At 47.7% G+C, this 22,824-nt stretch overlaps 1 protein-coding gene across 1 annotated transcript in view; it reads left to right on the forward strand.

Moving 5' to 3' along the window:
• Nucleotides 1–22,824, forward strand: part of PTBP2 (polypyrimidine tract binding protein 2) — a 52,093-nt gene that overhangs the window by 18,454 nt on the left and 10,815 nt on the right. Inside the window, exons 2-8 of the mRNA XM_044301244.1 lie at nt 233–263; nt 1,723–1,798; nt 17,264–17,436; nt 18,837–18,980; nt 20,129–20,293; nt 20,393–20,503; nt 21,334–21,529. Coding sequence (XP_044157179.1) covers nt 233–263; nt 1,723–1,798; nt 17,264–17,436; nt 18,837–18,980; nt 20,129–20,293; nt 20,393–20,503; nt 21,334–21,529 — 896 coding nt within the window. The remainder of the gene's footprint in view (nt 1–232; nt 264–1,722; nt 1,799–17,263; nt 17,437–18,836; nt 18,981–20,128; nt 20,294–20,392; nt 20,504–21,333; nt 21,530–22,824) is intronic.

Consider the following 22,824-nt stretch of genomic DNA (forward strand, 5'->3'; position numbering starts at 1 on the left):
CCTGCTGGTTTCTGTTTTACTTTCTTGGCGCCTGTACAGGTTTGTATCACTTTCATCCCATTCATTATGTGCATGATCTGCTTCAAATCTTGCTGAGCTTTCATAGTGGAGGTTTATTGTTTTAGGCGTAGACTTCATTTTTCTCCTTTCAGATAGTGGTGTGCAGTAATGTTAATTTATCTTATTTTTATTTTTTTTTTTTTTTTTCTTATTTTTTTTTTTTTTTTTACAGCATTGCTACTGATGTTGCAGTGGGCGTTAAGGTAAACATTTTCTTTTATGTGATATATGTTGGCCCTTGCGAATGTAATGGCTACCCCGTTTTGAGGCCTAGTCACCTCCTATATACCATATGTGTGGCAGTGGTTGTGTTTTTTTTTTTTTTACATATAGTAGGGCCCCATTCACACAACCGTGGGGCCACTATGCCCGTGTTGCGGACTGCAAACAGAGGGTCCGCAAATTACAGGCACTGGCCGTGTGCACTTCACATCATGGTGCGGACCCATTGACTTCAATGGCTCTTCGATCCACAAGATGCTGACTTTCTGTGGGTTCCGGATCAGTGCCTCCAGTGGTCTGGGTAGTGTGAATGGGGCCTATACCTGTCCTAGGAGTCACCGTTTCAGATTGCATTAATTTTTTCTGTCATTCTGTATATATGTGTGTGTGTGTGTGTGTGTGTGTAAAATATATATATATATATATATATATATATATATAATCTAAAATGATTATTTTTTTTTTTTGTCTTAGTGGAACCTTTTGGTAGCTAAGTTTTAGTCAGCTCCGTCAAGCACCTTTGGTGTGTCTCATGTATGTTAAAGGGAACCTGTCACATTTCACATGGTGTCTGAGCTAACGGGAGCAGGTTATAGAGCAGGAGGAGCTGAGCGGAGTGATATATAGTTTTATAGGAAAATATATTTTCTATAACTTGTCATTTCATTCATTTAAAGTCCTTCTCATTCTGGGCTTTGAAGTCCAGGAGGCGGTCCTATCAGTGATTGGCAGCTCTCTCTCTGTATACACAGTCAGAGGGCAGGCTGTCAATCACTGATAGGACCTCCTCCTGGACTTCAATCAGTGATTGACAGCCTGCCCTCTGACTGTGTATACCGAGAGAGCTGTCAATCACTGATAGGACCGCCTCCTTGCCTTCAAGGCCCAGAATAAGCAGGACTTTAAATTAATGAAATGACAAGTTATAGAGAATCTTTTCCCACAAAACTATATACTAGTCTGCTCAGCTCTTGCTTTATAACCTGCTGCCTGCAAATTACTTCACATTTTCATGGTGACAGGTTCCCTTTAAATGTGAACAGCGCCTAGATGTGTCAGCAGCCAATATGGTGTAAAACCGAGCTGCATGTCAAGGACCAAAAATCCAAGTGGTCTCAGCAGACCGCTGTGAAGAACTTTGTATAGAGTCATAAGACCTACATTAACAGAAGACACAATGTAGTATAAATATATTTATTTACTAAGTGCAGCAGAAATGCCCATATTACCGCAACATCTGCAATCCAAGTAATACTATTAAAGTACTTGTATCGTGAAAAAGTCACAGTCCAATGTCTAATGTGTTTCACTCCTTACCCCATTTCCCCTGGCACATACTGCTTCTTGTGTGAGTTAATGCAGCCTCAGATTCAGGTTACACACATTCAGGAGCCGTCTTTCTCACCTTTTTACCATTTTTTTGTATTCTTTTTTCTTTAGAGAGGTTCTGACGAGCTGCTTTCAGGAAGTGTTCTTAATGGTCCCAGTTCTAATATGACCAGCCTAGTTGTGACAGGTGAGTGAACGCTTATAGTGTGATCACCATTTGTTCTTGTGACAGCGATGAAGTAACATGGGATCGTAAAGCAAGTTATCCAGTCTTCGTAATAACTTCTGGTTACACCGTTAGGCATCTAACTCCCTTTCTCCCACAGAATCACAACATCCTATTCCAACCTTAAAGTTTTAAAGTGGTGTTTGTTTAGTGTCTAATTAGCCTTTCATAGAGACTGACCAAATACAAAAAACGGAGTGCTCCCAAAACTTCCTCTAGTTCTCATGAGAGGACTAATGCCTGTATTACACCTGCTGATTATTATTATTTTTGGCAGATGATTGCTAACAAGCTTTCGTAGTAACGCTCATTAGCGATCATCTTGCAGTGTAATACTGCCACCAATTGCCCAATGTTTGCCAGTCACCAAGACATGGTTCTTGCTGTTGCCCCCTCCTCCATTCCTTCTGACAGTCATAATGTGAGCTGCTTCTGGTGGTCACCCTCTCTGACCAGTGAACTGATATACCTTGATACAAGGGTGTGGAAATCGTATCGCCCTGTGCCAGGCAGGTAGTTTTTTCAGTAGCTTAGCCCTGCTGCGTGCAAGTAGCAGGGCTGAGATGGCTTTGTTTACCGGAGCAGTGGATGCAGTGGATCGGCGACGAGCTGGGTGTGGAGAGGCGTTCCCATGGTCACGGGGACGCTTGAAGTTAAAATATACCCTCTGATCCGATGGTATATTCTAAACCCGAGGTGTTCCCATGGTGGCACCTGAGGGGTTAATTGCACGGATGGCAGCTCCCTGTCAGAGGTCGGGTGCCGGGCATGTTTCTACAATGTTTGCATTGGTGGGCAGTGCACGTCCCCACCCCCCGTATTAAAATAATTCGTGGGCAGTGCACCCTCCATCATTGGTGGCAGCGGCAGTTCCGATCGGTGGGAGTCCCAGCAGTGTAATGCTTGGCATCCAGGACGCTACTGAAGTCCTGTCTGCCATGGTCAGTTACTCAGCAGCATTATACTTACATGTGCTGTGGCCGCCTGGTTGCTCCTTCTTGTAACTCACGGGTCTGTGTGACGCATTGCTAAAAGCATAAGCAATGCGCTGCACAGACCTGTGAGTTACAATGTTGGGACTCCGATCGGAACTGCCGCTGCCACCAATGATTTGGGGGGGGGAGCACTGCCGACCAATAATTTTTAATACCGGGGAGGGCGCACTGCCCACCAATGATTTTAATACCGGGGAGGGCGCACTGCCCACCATTGCAAAAATTGTAGAACCATTTCTACCGTGGTGTAGTTACAGCGTGGGGAAGAAAAAAATGACAGAGCTGGAGGGGTGGCGCAATGAAAGGTTCTGTCACGTCTCCAGCTTGGGGGGAGGAGCATTGACAGAGCCAGCCAAGGGCATTGATAGAACTCTCAACTCTTCCAGCATCCCTCAGAGGACCCCCCTTTCCATGCCACGTCAGCAGCTAATTTGCTTAAACCACCTAGAGGTACGGGTAGTAATGTGCTAAGAGAAAGCGTGTGCACTAAACTGATTGCTGTGATCACATTAAGGCCTCGTTCACACCAGGCAGTGCGTTCCGGCCTGATTCTGTCCAGAATGCACTGCACCGCATTGCGGCCGGCTAACTATATTGTAGGGCAGGAGGGGGTGTAGTGGTCTGTTGAGGTGATTGGCACCATAACCATGGCCAACTGCTGCAATGCGATCGGCTGCACAGGATCGCAAGGCACATTATGCCTGTGGTCCAGTCCAAACTAAATGCTGCAAGCAGCATTTTGACCGGACCTCAGGCATAATTGTGCCTTGCGATCCCATTGCCTGCGGCTGTGGCTACGGTGCCATTCACTTCAATGGATCGTCACGCCCCCTCCTGCCCCACAACATAGTGAGCCGGCTGAGATGTAGTGCATTCTGGACAGAATCGTCTAGTGTGAATGAGGACTAAACTTAGTCATTTCACACCACAAAGACTGGAACGCAAGCCAGCCACCTCCCTGCATAAGGAAGCGTGGCGGTGCATTGAAATATGGTTTAGGTTTAAAATTATTTTTTGTATCGGGACAAGTAGGTTGTCATGAGGGACAAGTAGATCGAGCCCCCGCTTTAGTCCTTCAACAAGTAGTAGTTTATTTTTATTTCCATACCCATGTTGATACCACTGTGTGTAAGGACCTGGAAGGGCTGTAGTCAAGCTATGGTGTCTGCAGACAGCAGGTCGTTGAGCAGCTTCTCTCAGGTGCTGTTGTGTAAAATATAGGTTTGATGAAGGATTTTCACCAAACACTCTTGCTACATGCCTTGAGTCACATCATGGTTTTCCATGTCGGTCATTGGAAGTCTGTTTTGGATTTTTTATTTATTTTTATCTGAATTATTGAACTGAACCTGTCAGTAGATTTGGGGCTACTAAACCAGCAACCTCTAACAAAATTGTATAAGAGATGAAGGACACGTAAATTACTGGCGCTAAGTCCGGATTCCCTTCCAGCAGCCTCGGGCCGATCAAGTTGAGCACTGCACATTCGGCGCATGCATAGTGAGGCGAGGTGCATTGTCGTCAGCTTTACTGGAACAAAGCATAGGTGAGATGCTGGAGAAGAGCCCGGACTCCCCTCTGGTAATTAATGTAACTTAGTACTGGGCAGGTTTGGAACACTAAACCCCAGCTGTATGTCGACATGCTGGCTGTCTGGAGGTCGTAATAACATGGACATATGTGTCTACAAGGACTGCCTTTACTATGCTTTTTGTGATCTGTGCTCCATATTCAGCCAATGCCTGGCTTTGTTGGGTGTGCTGTATTTACATGAATTTTTCAGTGCGTTGTCAACAAAAGAGTTAAAGTCAGAATCATACTGGAACAAAATCTAGCTGTACTGTAACGCCCCCACTCCAAATGCTCCATTATTGATTCCATAAGTTTCAATTTTCTGGGTGATGAAAAAGCGTCCAATTTCTCGATTGTGTACTTTATTTTAATTTACCTTGAAACAGCCGTCATCTGGGCCTCCAAAAGGGAGCTTCTTTTCTTTGCATGTTCTCACTAGATGTGAATAGCAGTTTTGTAAAGGCATACATTTAGGACACTTTAAAAATAAAGCTGTTGGGAATGTGCGGAGCCTTTTGTTAGCCGGTAAATGGGATTCAGACATACAGTGTAGAATTATTCCCCATGATTATGACATTGTAGAGAATCTATTCATTGGTGCTTTCCTCACTTATTCCAAGGTCATTTTCTGCTGGGAGAAGACAGTAAAGCAGGTGCAGAAATGCCCATGAGCAGCGACCTAAATGTTTTACATTGGCAGTTTTCAAACAAAACAGGAGATTTCTGTACGGCAAGAACAAAACCCTCTTTATGGATATGTTTTGCGCATTGAAGTGCTTTAATAGAACTTTTGTTGTTTTCACCTTCCTGTACATTAGGCTTGCTACACATTTGCAAGGTGCATATGTTTCTTTTCTCGTCAAAACTCTCTCTTTTTTTTTTTTTATTAGTTTTATCAATAGTATAAACAATACATCAGTATTACATTTAGGCCCCTTTCACACAGGTGAGGTTTCCGTGCGAGTGCAATGCTTAAAGGAAACCTGTCACAGGGATTTTGTGTATAGAGCAGAGGACATGGGCTACTAGATGGCCGCTAGCACATCCGCAATACCCAGTCCCCATAGCTCTGTGTGCTTTTATTGTGTAAAAAACCTGATTTGATACATATGCAAATTAACCTGAGAGGAGTCCTGTCCCTGACTCATCTCACATACAGGACTCATCTCAGGTTAATTTGCATATGTATCAAATCAGGTTTTTTACACAATAAAAGCACACAGAGCTATGAGGACTGGGTATTGCGGATGTGCTAGCGGCCATCTAGCAGCCCATGTCCTCAGCCCTATACACAAAATCCCGGTGATGCTCCTTTCACACCTGCGTTCAGGTGTCCGCTCGTGAGCTCCGTTTGAAGGGGCTCACGAGCGGCCCTGAACGCAGCCGTCTGGCCCTAATGCATTCTCAGTGGAGGCGGATCCACTGAGAATGCATCCGCCTGCCAGCGCTCAGCCTCCGCTCCGCTCAGTGAGCAGACACCTGAACGCTGCAAGCAGCGTTCGGGTGTCCGCCTGGCCGTGCGGAGGCGAGCGGATCCGTTCCGACTTACAATGTAAGTCAATGGGGACGGATCCGCTTGAAGATGACACCATATGGCTCAATCTTCAAGCGGATCCGTCCCCCATTGACTTTCAATGTAAAGTCGGAACGGATCCGCTCAGGCTACTTTCAGACTTAGAAAATGTTTCTAAGTTCTAATGCAGACGGGTCCGTTCTGAACGGAGCCACCGTCTGCATTAATATGAGCGGATCCGTTCAGAACGGATCCGATCGAACGCAGGTGTGAAAGTAGCCTGACAGGTTCCCTTTAAGGTGAACACATTGCACCCGCACTAAATCAGGACCCATTCACTTTAATGGGGCTGTGCAGATTAGTGGTGATTTTTACGCATCACTTGTGCATTGTGTGAAAATCACAGCATGTTCTATATTCTGTGCTTTTCACACATAGGAGGCCCCATAGAAATGAATGGGTCTGCGTAAAAATCGCAAGTGCGGGTGCTGTGCGATTTTATTTATTTTTCACGCATGGTTGCTAGGAGGTGATGGGGATGAGCAACCCTGGACCCCATTAAAGTCTATTCACTGTGTTATTTTCCCTTATAACATGGTTATAAGGGAAAATAATAGCATTCTTAATACAGAATGCTTACTAAAATGTGCCTTGAGGGGTTAAAAAAAAAATAATTAACTCACCTCATCCACTTGATTGCGCAGCCGGCATAGTCTTCCTTCTCCTTTCAGGACCTGCAAAAGGACCTTGGACGTAAGAAGATCCTTCTATCTTCATTCAGCAGGACCTGCGCTGGCGTTACCACGTGGGGATCGTGATTACGTCATCAAAGGTCTTTTTGCAGGTCCTGAAAGAAGACTATGCCGGCTGCGCAATCAAGTGGATGAGGTGAGTTAATTTAATTTCTCGCCCATTTTCCTTGGGGGACACAGACCTTGGGTATAGCTCAGCTCCCTAGGAGGCGTGACACTAAGTAAAACTGTTAAGCCCCTCCTCCATCAGCTATACCCTCAGCCTGGAGATAGAGGCTACCAGTTTTAGCTTAGTGTCCAAGGAGGCAAGACACCCCCTGCTACTGCAGGGCTGTTTTCTCCTTGATATTTTATGTTATTTTACTTTTTCCTAGGGATACCAGAGACGCATGGACCTCTCTGATCTCCCGGGGTTGAGCTGCGCCAGTGCCAACTTATCTGCACTGCTGCCTCCCCCACAGAAGCAATAGGAGGATCTGGGCAGCAATGGCTCCCCTACATCCCGCCAGCTAGGGGGTTGCCCGCACGCCAAGCCCCTCTACCAGCTTCCTGCCACTGCGGTGCCAGTGGCTGAAGGGGCGACCCTGCTGGAAGGAACTGAGGGTGAAGACGTCGTTCGGTGAGATGGCTATTCCAGCCCATACCCCGTCCCTATTTGCAGCACCTACCCCTCTGGGTAAGGGGGGCACCCGTGGTCGCTTATTCTGAGCGCTCAAGCAGACCCTCCCCAGCTCCCCTCAGGTTATCCTCAGCAGGGGGGCCGCCTTCCTCCCACTGAACGCCGTTCCCCCCACGCTGCTTTCTTCAGCCCGGTCTCCCTTCCCGCCGCCGCCCGCTCCGTTCCGATCGGGGGGCGGGGCTTATGCCCGACATGGGCAAATCGCGGCGGAGCTTGTTTCTCGGCGGAACAGGGGACTTGGTGGCAGAGGGTCACCCACCTGGGCAAATCGCCGCACTCTAGGGGCCTGCGGGCCCTTTATTTTCTGGCGTCTGGTTTCTACTTAGCCCTGAGAGCATTTTCGGCAGCAGGGGGCGTGGCTTACGCGCGTCATGTTGGGGGCGGAGCAAGCTCAGGAGGGGGCGGAGCTTGTTTTCCCCGCGATTCTGCTGAGATTTCCCGCGCTTCCTCACTCCTGACAGGAAGCTGAGACACGGTGGGGGACTCTAAACTCCTGTGTACATCGCTCGGCTTCTGTGGGCGCTATCTGCTGGCTCACTGCTGTTGCTGCTCTCTGCTGCTACTGATCTGCTCCATCTCTACTCCTGACGTTCTTCTGAGGCACTGGTAGGACAGTTAACCCTCTCCTAACCCTCCTGGTCATAGCTGCTATAACCCCTTGTGGTCTCTGTATTAGAGTACAACCACCTTTCAGCATGTCAGATCCCACGGGTGCCCCCAAACCCTGGTACCATGCCTGTACCGCCTGTAAGGAACTTTTTCCGCGTGGGCAATCTGAGCCGCATTGCCTTGCATGTCAGGCCCCGGTGCAGGGCCCGCTTCCCGCTGCGACCCCCGGTGCCTCTGAACCCCCTGACTGGGCTAGGTCTCTGTCTCAGGCAGTGGAAAGCCTTACACACGTAGTGGGCCGTCTCGTGGATAGACCGCCTCTCCCGCAGGCTGCCACAATCCCTGTCGCACCCGCTGGGACTACCGTTTCTGCCGCCCCCACTGGTTCCCTGCCTCCCAGCGAATCTTCCAGGGCCCGGCATACTCAGAAACGTTCAAGGGTTGAGCGCACATCTTCTCCAGATGCTTCGCTCTCTCCGCCATGCGTGCGAGCTGAGTCAAGTCTATCCTCTCAAAGGGATACGCTTTCTGAGGGAGAACTGGCAGATTCGGAAGTGGACATGGACTCAGAGCTTCCGTCCAAATTGGCGTCCGCGGTGGGGCATCTTATCGCTAGTATCCGTGATACCTTTCAGATACACGATGACCCCCCCCCCCCCCCCAGCTCCGAACAGGCCGGCGTGTCCTTTCTCCGCCCCAGACAGGCCTCCAAGGTTTTTCCCATACACGCTGATTTTTCTTCTGTGGTATCCAAGGCTTGGACCCGGCCTAACGTCCGCTTCATTACACCCAAAAAGCTGGACATTTGCTATCCCTTTCCAGCGGATTCTGTGACCACGTGGACATCCCCGCCTAAGGTTGATCCTCCCGTGGCTCGCCTGTCCAAAAGCACTACTATTCCGGTACAGGACGGATCTTCCCTCCAGTCTGTTGAGGACCGTCGTACGGAATCCCTCTCCAAGGCCATATTTACTGCCTCTGGTTCAGCCCTTAGACCGGTCTTTGCCTCCGCCTGGGTTGGTAAAGCGGTCTCTGAATGGGGTTTGCAACTGGAACGGGAGTTAGGGTCGGACGTCCCTGTTCAGGACCTCCGTTCCTTAGCCCAACTAATTGTTCAGGCCTGAAAATTCGTCTGTGAGGCCTCCCTTGATGCGGGTGCCCTCATTGCCCGTTCCTCTGCCCTGGCAGTTTCTGTCAGGAGGGAACTCTGGCTGAAGGTTTGGGCGGCGGACGCCGCTTCCAAACGCTCCTTGGCCGGCCTACCATTTACGGGTTCCCGCCTGTTCGGGACCCGTCTGGACGAACTTATATCAGAGGCCACGGGTGGGAAGAGTACTCTCCTCCCCCAGTCCAGGCCAAAGGGCGCCCCCCGTGGTCGCGCTGGTTCGTCCCGGTTTCGGTCCTTTCGCAAGACCACCGGGTCTAGACCCGCGGCCAGTTCTTCTTCCTCTGGCCCAGCCCAGGATAGACGCAAGAAGCCGTTTTTTCGGACGCAACCTACCTGGCGCAAGTCCCAGCCTGCACGGGCTCCCACAGGCCAGCAGCCCTCTGCCTGAAGGTGCGCCCCCACCCACCCGGGTGGGGGGCCGCCTTCTCCTGTTCAGGAACGTATGGCGGGCCCACATCTCAGACGCATGGGCGCTCGAGATTGTATCTTGCGGATACAAGATCGAATTTGCGTCCATTCCGCCAGACCGTTTCTTCCGATCCCGTCCTCCGCGGGATCCCGTACGAGCGGCCGCCTTCTTCGCGGCCATTCGCTCTCTAATGGACAAGGGTGTCGTCGCCCCCGTGCCTCCGACGGAAAGGTTCAGGGGGTTCTACTCGAACCTCTTTGTGGTTCCCAAGAAGGAAGGCTCAGTGCGACCGATCTTGGACCTAAAACGCCTGAACCGTTTTCTCCGACTGCAGAGATTCCGGATGGAGTCTCTCAGGTCCGCAGTGGCCTCCCTGGAAAGTGGGGATTTCATGGTTTCGATCGACATTCAGGATGCATACCTCCACGTTCCGGTTGCTCCATGTCATCACCGCTTCCTGCGCTTCGCGGTGGGGGACGATCACTTCCAATTCGTCGCCCTTCCCTTTGGTCTGGCGACGGCTCCTCGGGTGTTCACCAAGGTCCTGGCCCCTGTCTTGGCCCTTCTACGTTCAAGAAGTGTTTTTCTTCTCCCATACTTGGACGACATCCTGGTCAAGGCACCCTCCTTCGCTCAGGCATCCGGCAGTGTGGAACTCACCCTGGAGACCCTGACGCGGTTCGGTTGGGTTATCAACCACCCCAAGTCTTCCCTTATCCCCTCCAGACGGCTGATCTTCCTGGGGATGCTCCTGGATACAGAGTTGGCGGAGGTCCGCCTCCCGTCGGACAAGCGTCTGGCCCTGCGCGGGTCGGTTCACAGTCTCCTCCGTCATCGCCGCCCTTCCCTCAGATCCAGCATGCGGTTGTTGGGGAAGATGGTTGCCTGTTTCGAAGCGGTGCCGTTCGCACAATTCCGATCCCGCACCTTTCAGAGGGCAATTCTGTCGGCCTGGGACAAATCACCGGGGAGTCTGGACAGGACCTTTCTGCTGCCTCCCCTGGCTCGGGCTTCCCTCAGCTGGTGGTTGCATATCCCTCTAAGGGGGAAGTCCTTCCTCCCACTGAACTGGCTGGTGATTACCACCGATGCCAGCTTACGGGGGTGGGGGGGGGGGGTTTTCCCTCCCCGGTCCGTCCAGGGCGTTTGGTCTCTATCGGAGTCCAGACTTCCAATCAATATTCTGGAACTGAGGGCGATTCTTCTGTCCCTCAGACACTGGACCCATCTACTGAAGGGCCACCCTGTTCGGATCCAATCGGACAATGCCACGGCTGTGGCATACATAAACCATCAGGGAGGCACTCGCAGCGATGCAAGAGGTGACCCTCATTCTCCTCTGGGCGGAGACGCACGTGCCGGCCTTATCCGCGATTTACATCCCGGGGGTGGACAACTGGGCGGCGGATTTCCTCAGCCGGTTCACCATCGACCCGGGAGAATGGTCCCTGCACCCAGAGGTGTTCGAAGCCCTTTGTCTTCGCTGGGGTCGCCCCGACGTGGACCTCATGGCTTCCAAATTCAACCACAAGGTCCCCCTATACCTGGCCAGGGCACGGGACCCGAAGGCATACGGCGCCGACGCGCTCGTCCTTCCGTGGCGCGAATTCTCCCTTCTGTACGTCTTTCCTCCTTTTCCCCTCCTGCCACGGGTTCTTCGGAGGATCGCGGCAGAGGGCGTTCCCGCGATTTTAATCGCCCCGGATTGGCCCCGCCGGTCTTGGTACGCCGACCTAATATTGCTGTTGGCAGACGCACACCGTGGCCACTGCCCTCCAGGGAAGACCTTCTCTCTCAGGGACCGATCTTCCACGAGCTTTTAGGCTCGCTTCGTTTGACGGCGTGGCTATTGAGACCGCCGTCTTAGCGCGACGGGGTTTCTCCGCGGACGTAATCCGCACCATGATCCGTGCTCGTAAGCCCGTGTCCTCTAGGATCTACTATCGGGTTGGAGGTCCTATCTGGGGTTCTGTGAGTCCCGGAGCATCCCTCCTCTCCGATTCTCCCTTCCCACACTCCTGTCCTTCCTCCAGTCGGGTCTGGACCTGGGGCTGAGCCTCAGTTCTCTGAAGGGACAGATTTCGGCGCTGTCTATTCTTCTCCAGCGTCCCCTGGCCCCTCTAGGGCCCATTAAGACCTTCTTACAAGGGGTGGCTCACTCTGTTCCGCCGTACCGCCCTCCAGTTCCTTCCTGGGACCTGAATGTGGTGCTCTCGGCGCTCCAATCCACCCCCTTCGAGCCTTTACGGGAAGTCTCCCTTCGTCTTCTGTCCTGCAAGGTCATCTTTCTTGTGGCCATCACGTCTCTCCGACGGGTGTCGGAGTTAGCGGCTCTTTCTTGCTCCGACCCTTTCCTGGTCTTCCACCAGGATAAGGTTGTGCTTCGGCCTGTCCCGACCTTCCTGCCAAAGGTGGTTTCCGCCTTTCACATCAATGAGGACATCGTCCTTCCGTCGCTCTGTCCCTCTCCTTCCCACCCCAGGGAACGGGAGCTGCACCGTCTGGATGTGGTCAGGGCGTGGAGGATTTACTTGGAGGTCACCGGATCCTTTCGGCGCACGGACTCCCTGTTTTTGGTTCCGGAGGGTTCGCGCAAGGGTTTGGCGGTCTCCAAGGTGGCTATTGCCCGTTTCATTAAACTGGCGGTGTCTGAGGCTTATCGAGCCAAGGGCAGAGCTCCGCCTTTCGGCATCACTGCTCATTCCACCAGAGCAGTCGGTGCTTCCTGGGCGCAGAGGCATCGGGCCTCGGCTGAACAGTTGTGCAAGGCAGCCACTTGGTCCTCTCTGCACACTTTCACAAAGTTCTATAGAGTGCATACGCATGCATCAGCGGATGCTGCTTTGGGTCGCCTGGTTTTGCAGGCAGCGGTTTCCTGATGCACTGGTGGTGTTCCGCCTTGGGTTTGTGGTCCCTCCCTTCTTGGACTGCTCTTGAACGTCCCAAGGTCTGTGTCCCCCAAGGAAAATGGGCGAGAAAAGGAGATTTTTGTATAACTTACCAGTTAAATCTCTTTCTCGCTCTTCCTTGGGGGACACAGCACCCACCCTTCTGTGTTTGGTTACAGGGTTATGGTTTGGCGCCCCGTTGGGTTGCTGGTTGGTTGTTCCTGTTATTGGTTGTTTTCCTTTCACTACTTGGACACGCAACTGGTAGCCTCTATCTCCAGGCTGAGGGTATAGCTGATGGAGGAGGGGCTTAACAGTTTTACTTAGTGTCACGCCTCCTAGGGAGCTGAGCTATACCCAAGGTCTGTGTCCCCCAAGGAAGAGCGAGAAAGAGATTTAACTGGTAAGTTATACAAAAATCTCCTTTTTTTTAACCCCTCAAGGCACATTTTAGTAAGCATTATGTATTAAGAATGCTATTTTCCCTTATAGCCATGTTATAAGGGAAAATAATAAAATCTACAGAACATCAGGAGCAAATCATGTAGAAATTAAAGGCGAAGATAATAAGTAGTCCCGATCAACCCTGTCGAATTCCTTTTTGGCATCGGTGCTGAGCAGCATCAAAGGTTTGGCTGTGAGTTTGGCAAATTAGATCAGTTGTAAAACCCTATAGATGTCTTTTCCCTCTCTATTAGGCCTCTTTCACACTGGCGTGTACGCCTCATTGCCGTATTGCAGACCGCATTTGCGGATCTGCAGTACACGGGTTCTGTTCTGTGGGCATTCCACATCACGGATGAGGACCCATTCACTTGAATGGGTCCGCAAATTCAGAGATGCAGAACGGAACCCTACGGAAGCACTACAGAGTGCTTCCGTGGGGGTACATCCCATACTTCCGTTCCGCAAAAAGATAGAACATGTCCTATTTTTTTGCGGAACGGCCGGATCGCGGACCCATTCAAGTGAATGGGTCCGCGATCCGCTGCGGCTGCCCCACGGATTGCGCTCGTGTATTGCAGGCCGCAATACGGCAACCGGCCGCACACGCCAGTGTGAAAGAGGCCTTAGGCACAAATACGACTTGATCAGGGGCAATGAGAGAGAAGGATATTCTGCAACCTATTTCCTATAATTTTTGAAAAAAGTTTCAAGTCAGTGTTAGGGTCCATTCACACGTCCTGTTTTTTTTCATCCTGAAAAACGGTCCGTTTTTTGCGGATCCGTTGTTCCTGAAAATGTTTCCGTATGTCATCCGTATGTCATCCGTTTTTTGCGGATCCGCAAAAAACGGAAACATGTATACATTTCAATAATCAAATAAAGTTGTTTGGATTTCTTTGAAAAAAAATAGAAAAAAAATAAATAAATATGTTGTGTTTCCAGGAACGGAATCCGCAAAAAACGGATGACATCCGAATGTCATCCGTTTTTTGCGGATTCATTGACTTTGTACTGTACCAGGATCCGATTTTTCAGGACAAGAATAGGACATGTTTTATATTTAAACGGACATGCGGAACGGAACAACGGAAACGGACAGCACACATTGTGCTGTCCGATTTTTTTCCAGGACCCATTGAAAATGAATGGGTCCAGATCTGGTCCTGATCTGTTCCTGAAAAAACGGAACAGATCAGGAAAGAAAAAACGGACGTGTGAATGGACCCTTAAGAAGAGAGATCGGTCGATAATTATTACATATAGCCAGGTCCTTCCCGTCTTTATGTATTATAGATATTTGGGGTGCTAGTGTTTGTTTATGGAAAGGATTTCCTTTGAACACTTCATTGTACAGTTTACTCAGGTATGGGAACAGTCCTGAAATGTGGTATAGTAAAAGGAGGGGTACATACTTTTCTAAGGGTACTTTCACACTAGCGTTTTTGTTGTGTCCGGTAGGGTTCAGCAAAAATGCTTCCGTTACTGATAATACAACCGTCTGCATCCGTTATGAACGGATCCGGTTGTATTATCTTTACCATTGCCAAGACAGATCTGTCATGAACTCCATTGAAGGTCAATGGGGGACGGTTCCCTTTTTTTTATTGTGTCAGAGATAAATGGCTCCTTTCCCATTGACTTGCATTGTGGGTCATGATGGATCCGTCTGGCTCTGCATCCCATGACGGAAAGAAAACCGCAGCATGCCCATATGGGAACGCAACCAAACGGAACAGAATGTATTTTGGAGCTCTCCCTTCTGTTCAGTTACACTTTGACCCCATTGACAATGAATAGGGACAAAACAGAAGTTTTATTTTTCCCCAGTATTGAGAGCCTATGACAGACCTCGATACCGGAAAATAGAAACGAAAATTGGTGAAATTGGCCTGCGCTGTTTTTGCTTTAAAAAAGATTCATTAAGTTTTCTTTAGAACCTATATTGAGTCGGATCAATCGGTGCTGTCATGGCTCCATTAGTAGCAAGAGCCTTGGGGCTAACATGAACATTGCATATGTTAAAAGGAATTCTAAAAACAGAAAATGCATTGTTGTCTCATGTTACAAGTAAAACTGAGAAATATGTAAGGAATAAGTCTGTCATCCATGTCCCCCCTTGTGTGACAAGCTGTAAGACAAGTGGCTAAAGCAGGAGAATGTCTAACGAGTCCTGTGTGCAGTAGGACAAAGATTGATTCAGCCTCCAGCCTAAGGCTGCATTTACACGACACAAAAAACGTCAAACATGTTTTTAGAGGCAGTTGAAGTCTATGGGCCAATTCACAAGACTTTTTTTTATATGTGTGTGTGTGTGTGTGTGTGTGTGTGTGTGTGTGTATGTATATATATATTTTATTTTATTTTTTTATTCTTTTTTTTTTATGGCAGGACGTGTCCTATTTTTGGCTGTTTTCACGGCTTAGACAGGAAATGCATCCGTGAAATAGTAAAAAAATTGCCTTTTAGGATTTAAAATAAAAATGACTCCTCCTCCGCTTACACTCACAGACAGTTGCTCTTCTCTTGATGCAGAAGGACCTGTGCTTTTAGCGTTTTCATCACGCTGGGATAGCAGGTCCTTCTGCATCAAGTGAAGAACAACAGTCCCTGTGCATGCTTAAAAACAATATGCTGCACATTAGTAATGATGGGTGCCACTATGGTGGATAATAGTAATGCCAGGGGCTGAGATTGAAATAAAAAAGCCAGTGACTATCATCCATTTTTAGTGACATTTTTTAAAGTAAAGGATGCAAAACTGGCATTAAAAATGGCCAGAAAAACGGAAACGAAAAATGGTTGCAGAATGGCTTTCTTTGCCATTTTTATTTCACTGCCATGTGCATGTAGACTTGGATGCAGGACATCTACATTTCTGCATTATCCTGACACATAGTGCTGCAAACTGACAATCCACATGTGAAACCAGATTTCTTGCTTGCTTTTAGCATTCATTCATATTTTTATTGCCCCTTTTAAAGGAGTTTTGCCATCTCAGAAAAAGAAGGCATATTGCTAGGATATGCCCCCATTGTCTGTCTGATACAATGAGAACGGAGCGGGGAGATTAACGCAGGGCGCACTGCACATGTGCAGCCACCCTCCATTCGTTTCTATTGGGCTGCCGAAAATAGCCGAGCGCTGGTTCGGCTATTTTCGTCTGCCCCATAGAAATGAATGGGAGCAGGGGCCACGCGTGTGTGGTGCTCTCCCATTCACTTATATGGGAGCGGCGCTTGGTGGTGGATGGACCCCGGTAAATCTAGGGTCCTCCAGCCACAGCTCTCCCCGCTCCGCTCTCCTAGTCCTAGCAATTGTATCCCCATTGTATGTGATGGGAATACCCTATTAAGATTTGTCCTTACCGCGCAAATACTTTACATAGGTCGTCTGCCTTCCTACTAGTATATGTTCAACTAATTTGAAGTGTGTCCCAAAGCTTCACAAAGCACAGATGTCTAGGGGTTGACAAGAATTTGAAAAGCCCAGCAGATTTCCTCCAAACTGGACTACAGGACGTGTGTTGAATTGCAGCTCATCCCCATTCACTTCAATCACACTAAGCTGCAATACCAGACAACCCGTGGAAGCTGTGGTGCTTTTTCTGCTAAAAAGTTTTCTTTTCCTAATCCTATACAAACCCCGTCATTTCATTGAGCTCTGCCATGCAGCGATTTCCTGGCAGTTGCACTATCGGGCAACTTTTTTACCAATACCAAAAAGTTGATTCTGCCACCTCCCAGGAGAAAGATTCCTGGTGATAGGGGAATCTGCCATGTTAGAAAGGTTATTTGAAATGAAGTTTCTATTAAATTGAAAAATTGCCTTTTATATCCTTTAGAAATTTTACAAAAGATTACGTAATGATTGAAGCAGCGTTTTGATTTGTTTTTCCGTTATGAACATTATACTGACGGCTGTCAGCTTCATAGTAAAGATTGTTTGACTTTGTTAAAGAGATCCTGTCACCTCTCCTGACATGTCTATTTCAGTAACTAATTGTAATAATAATTCTCAAGCGGTTTTTCATATGACTCTGTTGTGCCATTCTTTTATTATTCCTACTAGAAGTTTGACTAAATTGTTTGCAGTAATGGTCCATCTGAGTGTTACCAGTTGGGGGTGCGTCCCTGCACAGTCTGACACTCTCCAATCAGTGCCGTCAGTGTCGGGCTTCGCAGGGACACACCCTCAACTGGTAACACCCAGATGGACCATTACTGCTGGCAAGTCACCTGTAAAAGGTCTATGAGGAATAATAAAGGAATGGCACAATTAAGAATAGATGCTCCAGATACGCAAGTAGTTACTGAAACAAACCTGTCAGAAGAGGTTACGGGTCCAGTTGAGATGTTTTCCAATTGATTAATGTCATTATTGATTTTGTTTTCCAGCCAATGGAAATGATAACAAAAAATTTAAAGGAGATGATAAAATGGAAAATGCACCTTCCCGGGTGCTTCATATCCGAAAACTTCCCGGTGAAGTAACAGAGACTGAAGTCATTGCTTTGGGGTTGCCTTTTGGGAAAGTAACAAATATCCTGATGTTAAAAGGAAAAAATCAGGTAAAATTAATTTTTCCCCTTTCACACTTCACCACGATACAAAATGAAACAACACTTGCACCATTTTCTACAAGCTTAAAAAGGTTTTCCCACAAAAGCCACCCCCTATACACAGTAGGGGCATGAGGGTCTGCTGGCTGGGGGCATCACGATCATGAAAAATGGGGGTCCCATATTTCCTGGTTTGAATAGAGTGGTGGTTGCACATGTCTACTGCAACTCTAGAGATTGCCGAATAACCCTTATTTTAAAAAATTTCTGCAGAGACATCCCCTGGGATTAGGGAAAAAGGGTATTGTGCTGGTTTGTGTTGTCTGAAATGAAAATCACTGAGCCCTTACCCAAAAGTGCTACTGTTTCTTATAGGAGTTGTCACATCCTGCTGTTTCCATGGCAAGATGGAATTAAGCGCCGACGCCAGTTGTAGTCAATGGTAGTTTCGCAATCGGCATAGTGGAACAAGCCACACTGCTTCTGTAACTCCTGACCCCCTGGCCCACTCTGCTTTTTTCTTAAAGGAGTTGTCTGCATTTTACTATTGATGACCTGTACTCCCTGGATTTGGACCCCCATCGATCAGCTGTTTGAAGAGAAGGCAGTACTCATATAAGCGCTGCCTTCTCTGCTCTGTTTACCTGCTTCCTGCAGCAATTGCAGTGGTGAGCAGGTGTAATTAGATGTATCGGGTCCCCATTCACGTCTATGGGATGGCTCTGTAGTATTCACTTGTACAGACAACTGTTCCGTAGAACGGAATGCGGACGCCATACCTGTTATTACACCTGCTCACCACTTAAATTGTTGCGGCGAGCAGGCAAACAATGAAGAGAAGGCAGCGCTTCTATGAGTGCTGCTTCCACTTCAAACAGCTGATTGGCTAGGAGTCAGACCCCCACTGATATGATATTGATGACCTATCCTGAGGGTAAGTTGTCATTAGTAAAAAGCGGACAACCCCCTTAAGCCCAGCCATCCAGACTGGTGCTTGGTCCCTCCAAGGAAACTGCAAGAAGGGACACCCCCTTTAAGCTCTAACTTTTAAAGCTCCCTTTTTCTCATGAGACATTAACTTTCAGAGATTTTTTTTTTTCCCTGGGCCTGCTGAACTGTAGTAAATGTCACTTCTCAGCGAAACAGATCCAGTGTCTGCTCCATCTTAGGCAGTCCTATGCCTAGTAGTTTGAGGCTGGGAAACAGGGTATATTGTGCACACCATTCTTTTCAGTATAGCTGTGGAATTAGCGGTACTTTATTCTGGGAATCTCCTTAATCTGCTAATTTTGAACATGAATATTTAGTTTAAATCCAGACCTAATATGAATACATGTTCTCCCCGTGTAATATCTTCTATTGTTCTTGATGTCTTGTGTTTGCCTAATTCCAGTCTCTTGATGTTCTAGGCTTTTTTGGAATTGGCAACAGAGGAATCTGCTTCCACAATGGTTAACTATTACACTTCCATGACACCTCACCTACGTAACCAACCAATCTATATTCAGTACTCTAACCATAAAGAACTTAAGACAGACAGTGCACTGAACCAGGTATTTATATTCATTTACATAACTTTTTCCTTTTGAGTTTCAAAGCCTTTTTCTTAGTTTTTATTATTATTTTTATTTTTTTGTTGCTCTGCTCCGGGGGCGGCTTTCTCCCACCTCTATCACCTCCCTCCAAGTCTTGATTGATAGAGCCAGGCAACGTTTGGATCCTCCTGCCGGCCCTGAGTGCATGGTAAATCTCGCACCTGTACCGCGTCGATCAGTATTCAGCGCAGTAAGGAAGTCGGCAGCCAGTGAGCGTCCTTCCTTCGCTATGCCTGCACCAAACACTGCACTGCGCAGGCGCAAGATTTAACGTGCACTCTGGGCCGACAGGAGGATACGAACGCTGTCTAGCCCTGTCAATCAATACTTGTGGGAGGTGACAGAGGTGGGAGAACGGAGCCTCTAGGAGCAGGAGCAATGCCCCCCCCCCCCCCCCCCCCCAGTCCTAGAGGCTAATTTGCATATTTTAAAAGTTACATATATGGAGAAATGGGGACATAGAGAAAAATATAGGCTACTTGGGTTCAGCTGACATTAGCACATCTCTAATGTCAGACACTTTAATTTAGGTATTTCTGGTGACCGAAACCCTTTAAGGCAAACAGATCAATAAAAAGATAACCTCCCATATAGTGTAAACTATGTCTGTTCTACCAGAAATCTGAAATGATTGGTCTGAGCGAGTCTTTAGAGGATAGTTGTCAGGGACTGATTCCCTTTTAATCAGTATAACTGATGTACGAAATTAATGACTTGGGGGAGGATAACATTTTTCCTGGTGATGCAGAATACCGTATGGGCGCTGTGCATCCTGTGAACGCCAGATGCTGGGCTTCTTTTATCTGTTAATTTTACAAACCAAGTAAATGTCTTTTGGACATTCTGTTGTGGGAAAATCAAAATTGTAATGCACAGAGAATACCTTGAAGGAGCAGATGCCAATGTTAAGAGTCAAAACGTCTTTGCCTCTAAGAAAGCCTGCCTTTATAGCTTAATGGTTCACTGAGATTTAAACAAACTTTTGCTTATGTATTATTCCCTGTTCTGCCATATAATACGTGGTGTCTGCAAATGTCCTTTTATTGCCTTGTACAATGCAGCTGCTCTTTCCCACCACCTCAAAGTTGTTTGTGTTTTTCTTTCAGCGCGCCCAAGCAGTGCTTCAGGCGGTATCTGCCGTTCAGACTACCAATTCCACTGTGGCTAACACAGCAGGAACGGAGAATGCCGTATCTTCTGCTCACAGCCCAGTGCTCAGAATCATCATTGACAACATGTACTACCCTGTAACACTTGATGTCTTGCACCAGGTTTGTGAAGCAAATGGTTCTCCTTGTTTTCATGAATTGATTTGTGCAGGTAAGTGTTTTTAATAATGCTTTTATTTTAATTTTTATTTTAACCCCTAGATCTTTTCCAAGTTTGGAACAGTGTTGAAGATAATCACATTCACAAAAAACAATCAGTTTCAAGCTTTGCTTCAATATGCCGACCCAGTGAATGCACAACAGGCAAAGCTGGTAGGTGACCTCGTGGTGTAATCATTAAAAAGGATGTGAATACATTTCCGGAATTTTAATATTGATGACCTGTCCTCTGATTGGTAGGGGTCCGACACACTCCAGTGAGTGCCGCTGCCTTTTCCATGCTTACCAAGCACAGTGCTGTACATTGTATATCGGCTGTGCTAGGTATCGCAGCTCAGCTGCATTCACTTATAAACCTGAGCTGCACTAAGGCCATGTGACCAACAAACGTGTCGTCACTGGCCTATGGAAAGCAGCGAGAAGGTTGCGGCGTTACGGTGAGCGCCTCTGCATTCTCAAACAGCTGATTGGCAGGGGAACCCCACCAATCAGATACTGAAGACCTATACAGAGCATAGATCATCAGTATTGACATCTCCGAAAACCCCTTTAAGTCTCTCAGTTCTGCACCAGTGTATCTTCACAAGGAGATATAGTATACCACCTTAATCCTGACCTAGGCCTCTCACCCAGTTAAGCCAGTACTCTCTGCTTGGCACAGATAAGGGGCAGTCTCCCCAAAACAACTGTCTGCAGGTGAGGTGCTGGCTTAAATATTATCTAAGTCATGTCTCGAGGTCCATTTAAAAGGTCGAACGTTGACTTATAGGAAAGCTACCTTCCATCTGGTGGCAGTAGAGGCAGAGCTTGCTTACAGCTCATTTGCATATCTTCCCAAAATTCCAGAGGAGCGTTGCCTGGCCTATAAGACTCCTTGCACCATTTAGGCACTCTCTATAAGCTTCATGACATGAAACTTGAGAAATGAGCATAACTAACAGTGTGCTACATATTAAATGTGTTTTTGTTTTTGTTTTTTGCAGGCATTAGATGGGCAAAATATATACAATGCTTGTTGTACCCTCCGGATCGATTTTTCCAAGCTGGTGAACCTAAATGTGAAGTACAACAATGACAAAAGTCGAGACTATACACGACCAGACTTGCCGTCTGGGGATGGGCAGCCTGCATTAGATCCAGCTATAGCTGCGGCTTTTGCCAAGGAAACGTCCCTCCTAGGTATGCCTTTCAAATGTCTTTCCACATTAGTGGAGTCCCAAACATACTCGTATGTTACGTTGCTTTTACCTTATACAGCTTTCTTCTCCATGATCTGATAGTTTTCTGTGCTGTATAGCAATGTTTTATGTGGCTGCAGTTCTGCTCCAGATCCCTGATGTTAACCTAATATGGTGTGCTTGCATAAATAAAGAGACTGATGTAAACTGTTCTGTGCATCTGGAAATATTCACCCCATCCCCTCAGGACAACTGCGTTTAAACAGTGATATTTAAAGCCAGGCTGTGTAGATGGGTTCCCTCGTAAACCACAAATTTCATACAGTACAGTCTGCTTAGTATCAGAGCTGACCGCATGCCATAGAAGAGCTTTACAGACACAATTTCCAGTGCTTCTCAATAGCTGACGCTGTCTGTATGGACATGCACTGACAATTCCAGTTTTCGGGAGGGGGGGGGGGTTTCTATTCTTAGTTCCTTCATTACTAATATTTTGTTATCTTAAAGGCAAGTTTACCAAAATATGTTGAAAATGCCTATAGTTTGACATTAGAATCATAGTGTAAATTATTAAGACTACCACTCCAATACATTCAGCTCAGCCTCGCTCTTGGGTGTAGAATCCTGAAAGGACGGCTTGTTTTCAGGGGCTGATGAGTATGTGTAAATAGGCATGATGTCTGCATATGGAAGTGAATGAAAAGCTATGGGAAGAGGGAAGAGACAGATTCCAACCTCCTTTTCACTATATCACTACTTAAGCTTGGTGAGCACTGAAAGGTTGTTATCCCACAAACAGCATTTATCTCCTATTTGCAGGATAGGCGGCAAATGTAGGATTGCTTTGCCTGCTGAGACCCCCAGTGGTCCTCACAATAGGTTCCTTAAAGGGGTCTTCTGCTTATGCTATATCAGTGACTTATCCTTAGGATAGGTCATCAATATCAGATCAGTAGGGACCTGATTGCCGGCACCCCTGCCAATCAGCTGTTTAAGGCTACTTTCACACTAGCGTTCAGAGCGGATCCGTTCTGAACGGATCCGCTCATATAATGCAGACGGTGGCTCCGTTCAGAACGGATCCGTCTGCATTATATTGTCAAAAAATGTCTTAGTGTGAAATTAGCCTGAACGGATCCGTCCAGACTTTCATTGAAAGTCAATGGGGGACGGATCCGTTTGAAGATTGAGCCATATTGTGTCATCTTCAAACGGATCCGTCCCCATTGACTTACATTGTAAGTCTGGACGGATCCGTTTGCCTCCGCACGGCCAGGCGGACACCCGAACGCTGCA

This window comes from Bufo gargarizans, chromosome 7 (assembly GCF_014858855.1).
Source record: "Bufo gargarizans isolate SCDJY-AF-19 chromosome 7, ASM1485885v1, whole genome shotgun sequence".
In the NCBI taxonomy this organism is placed as follows: domain Eukaryota; kingdom Metazoa; phylum Chordata; class Amphibia; order Anura; family Bufonidae; genus Bufo; species Bufo gargarizans.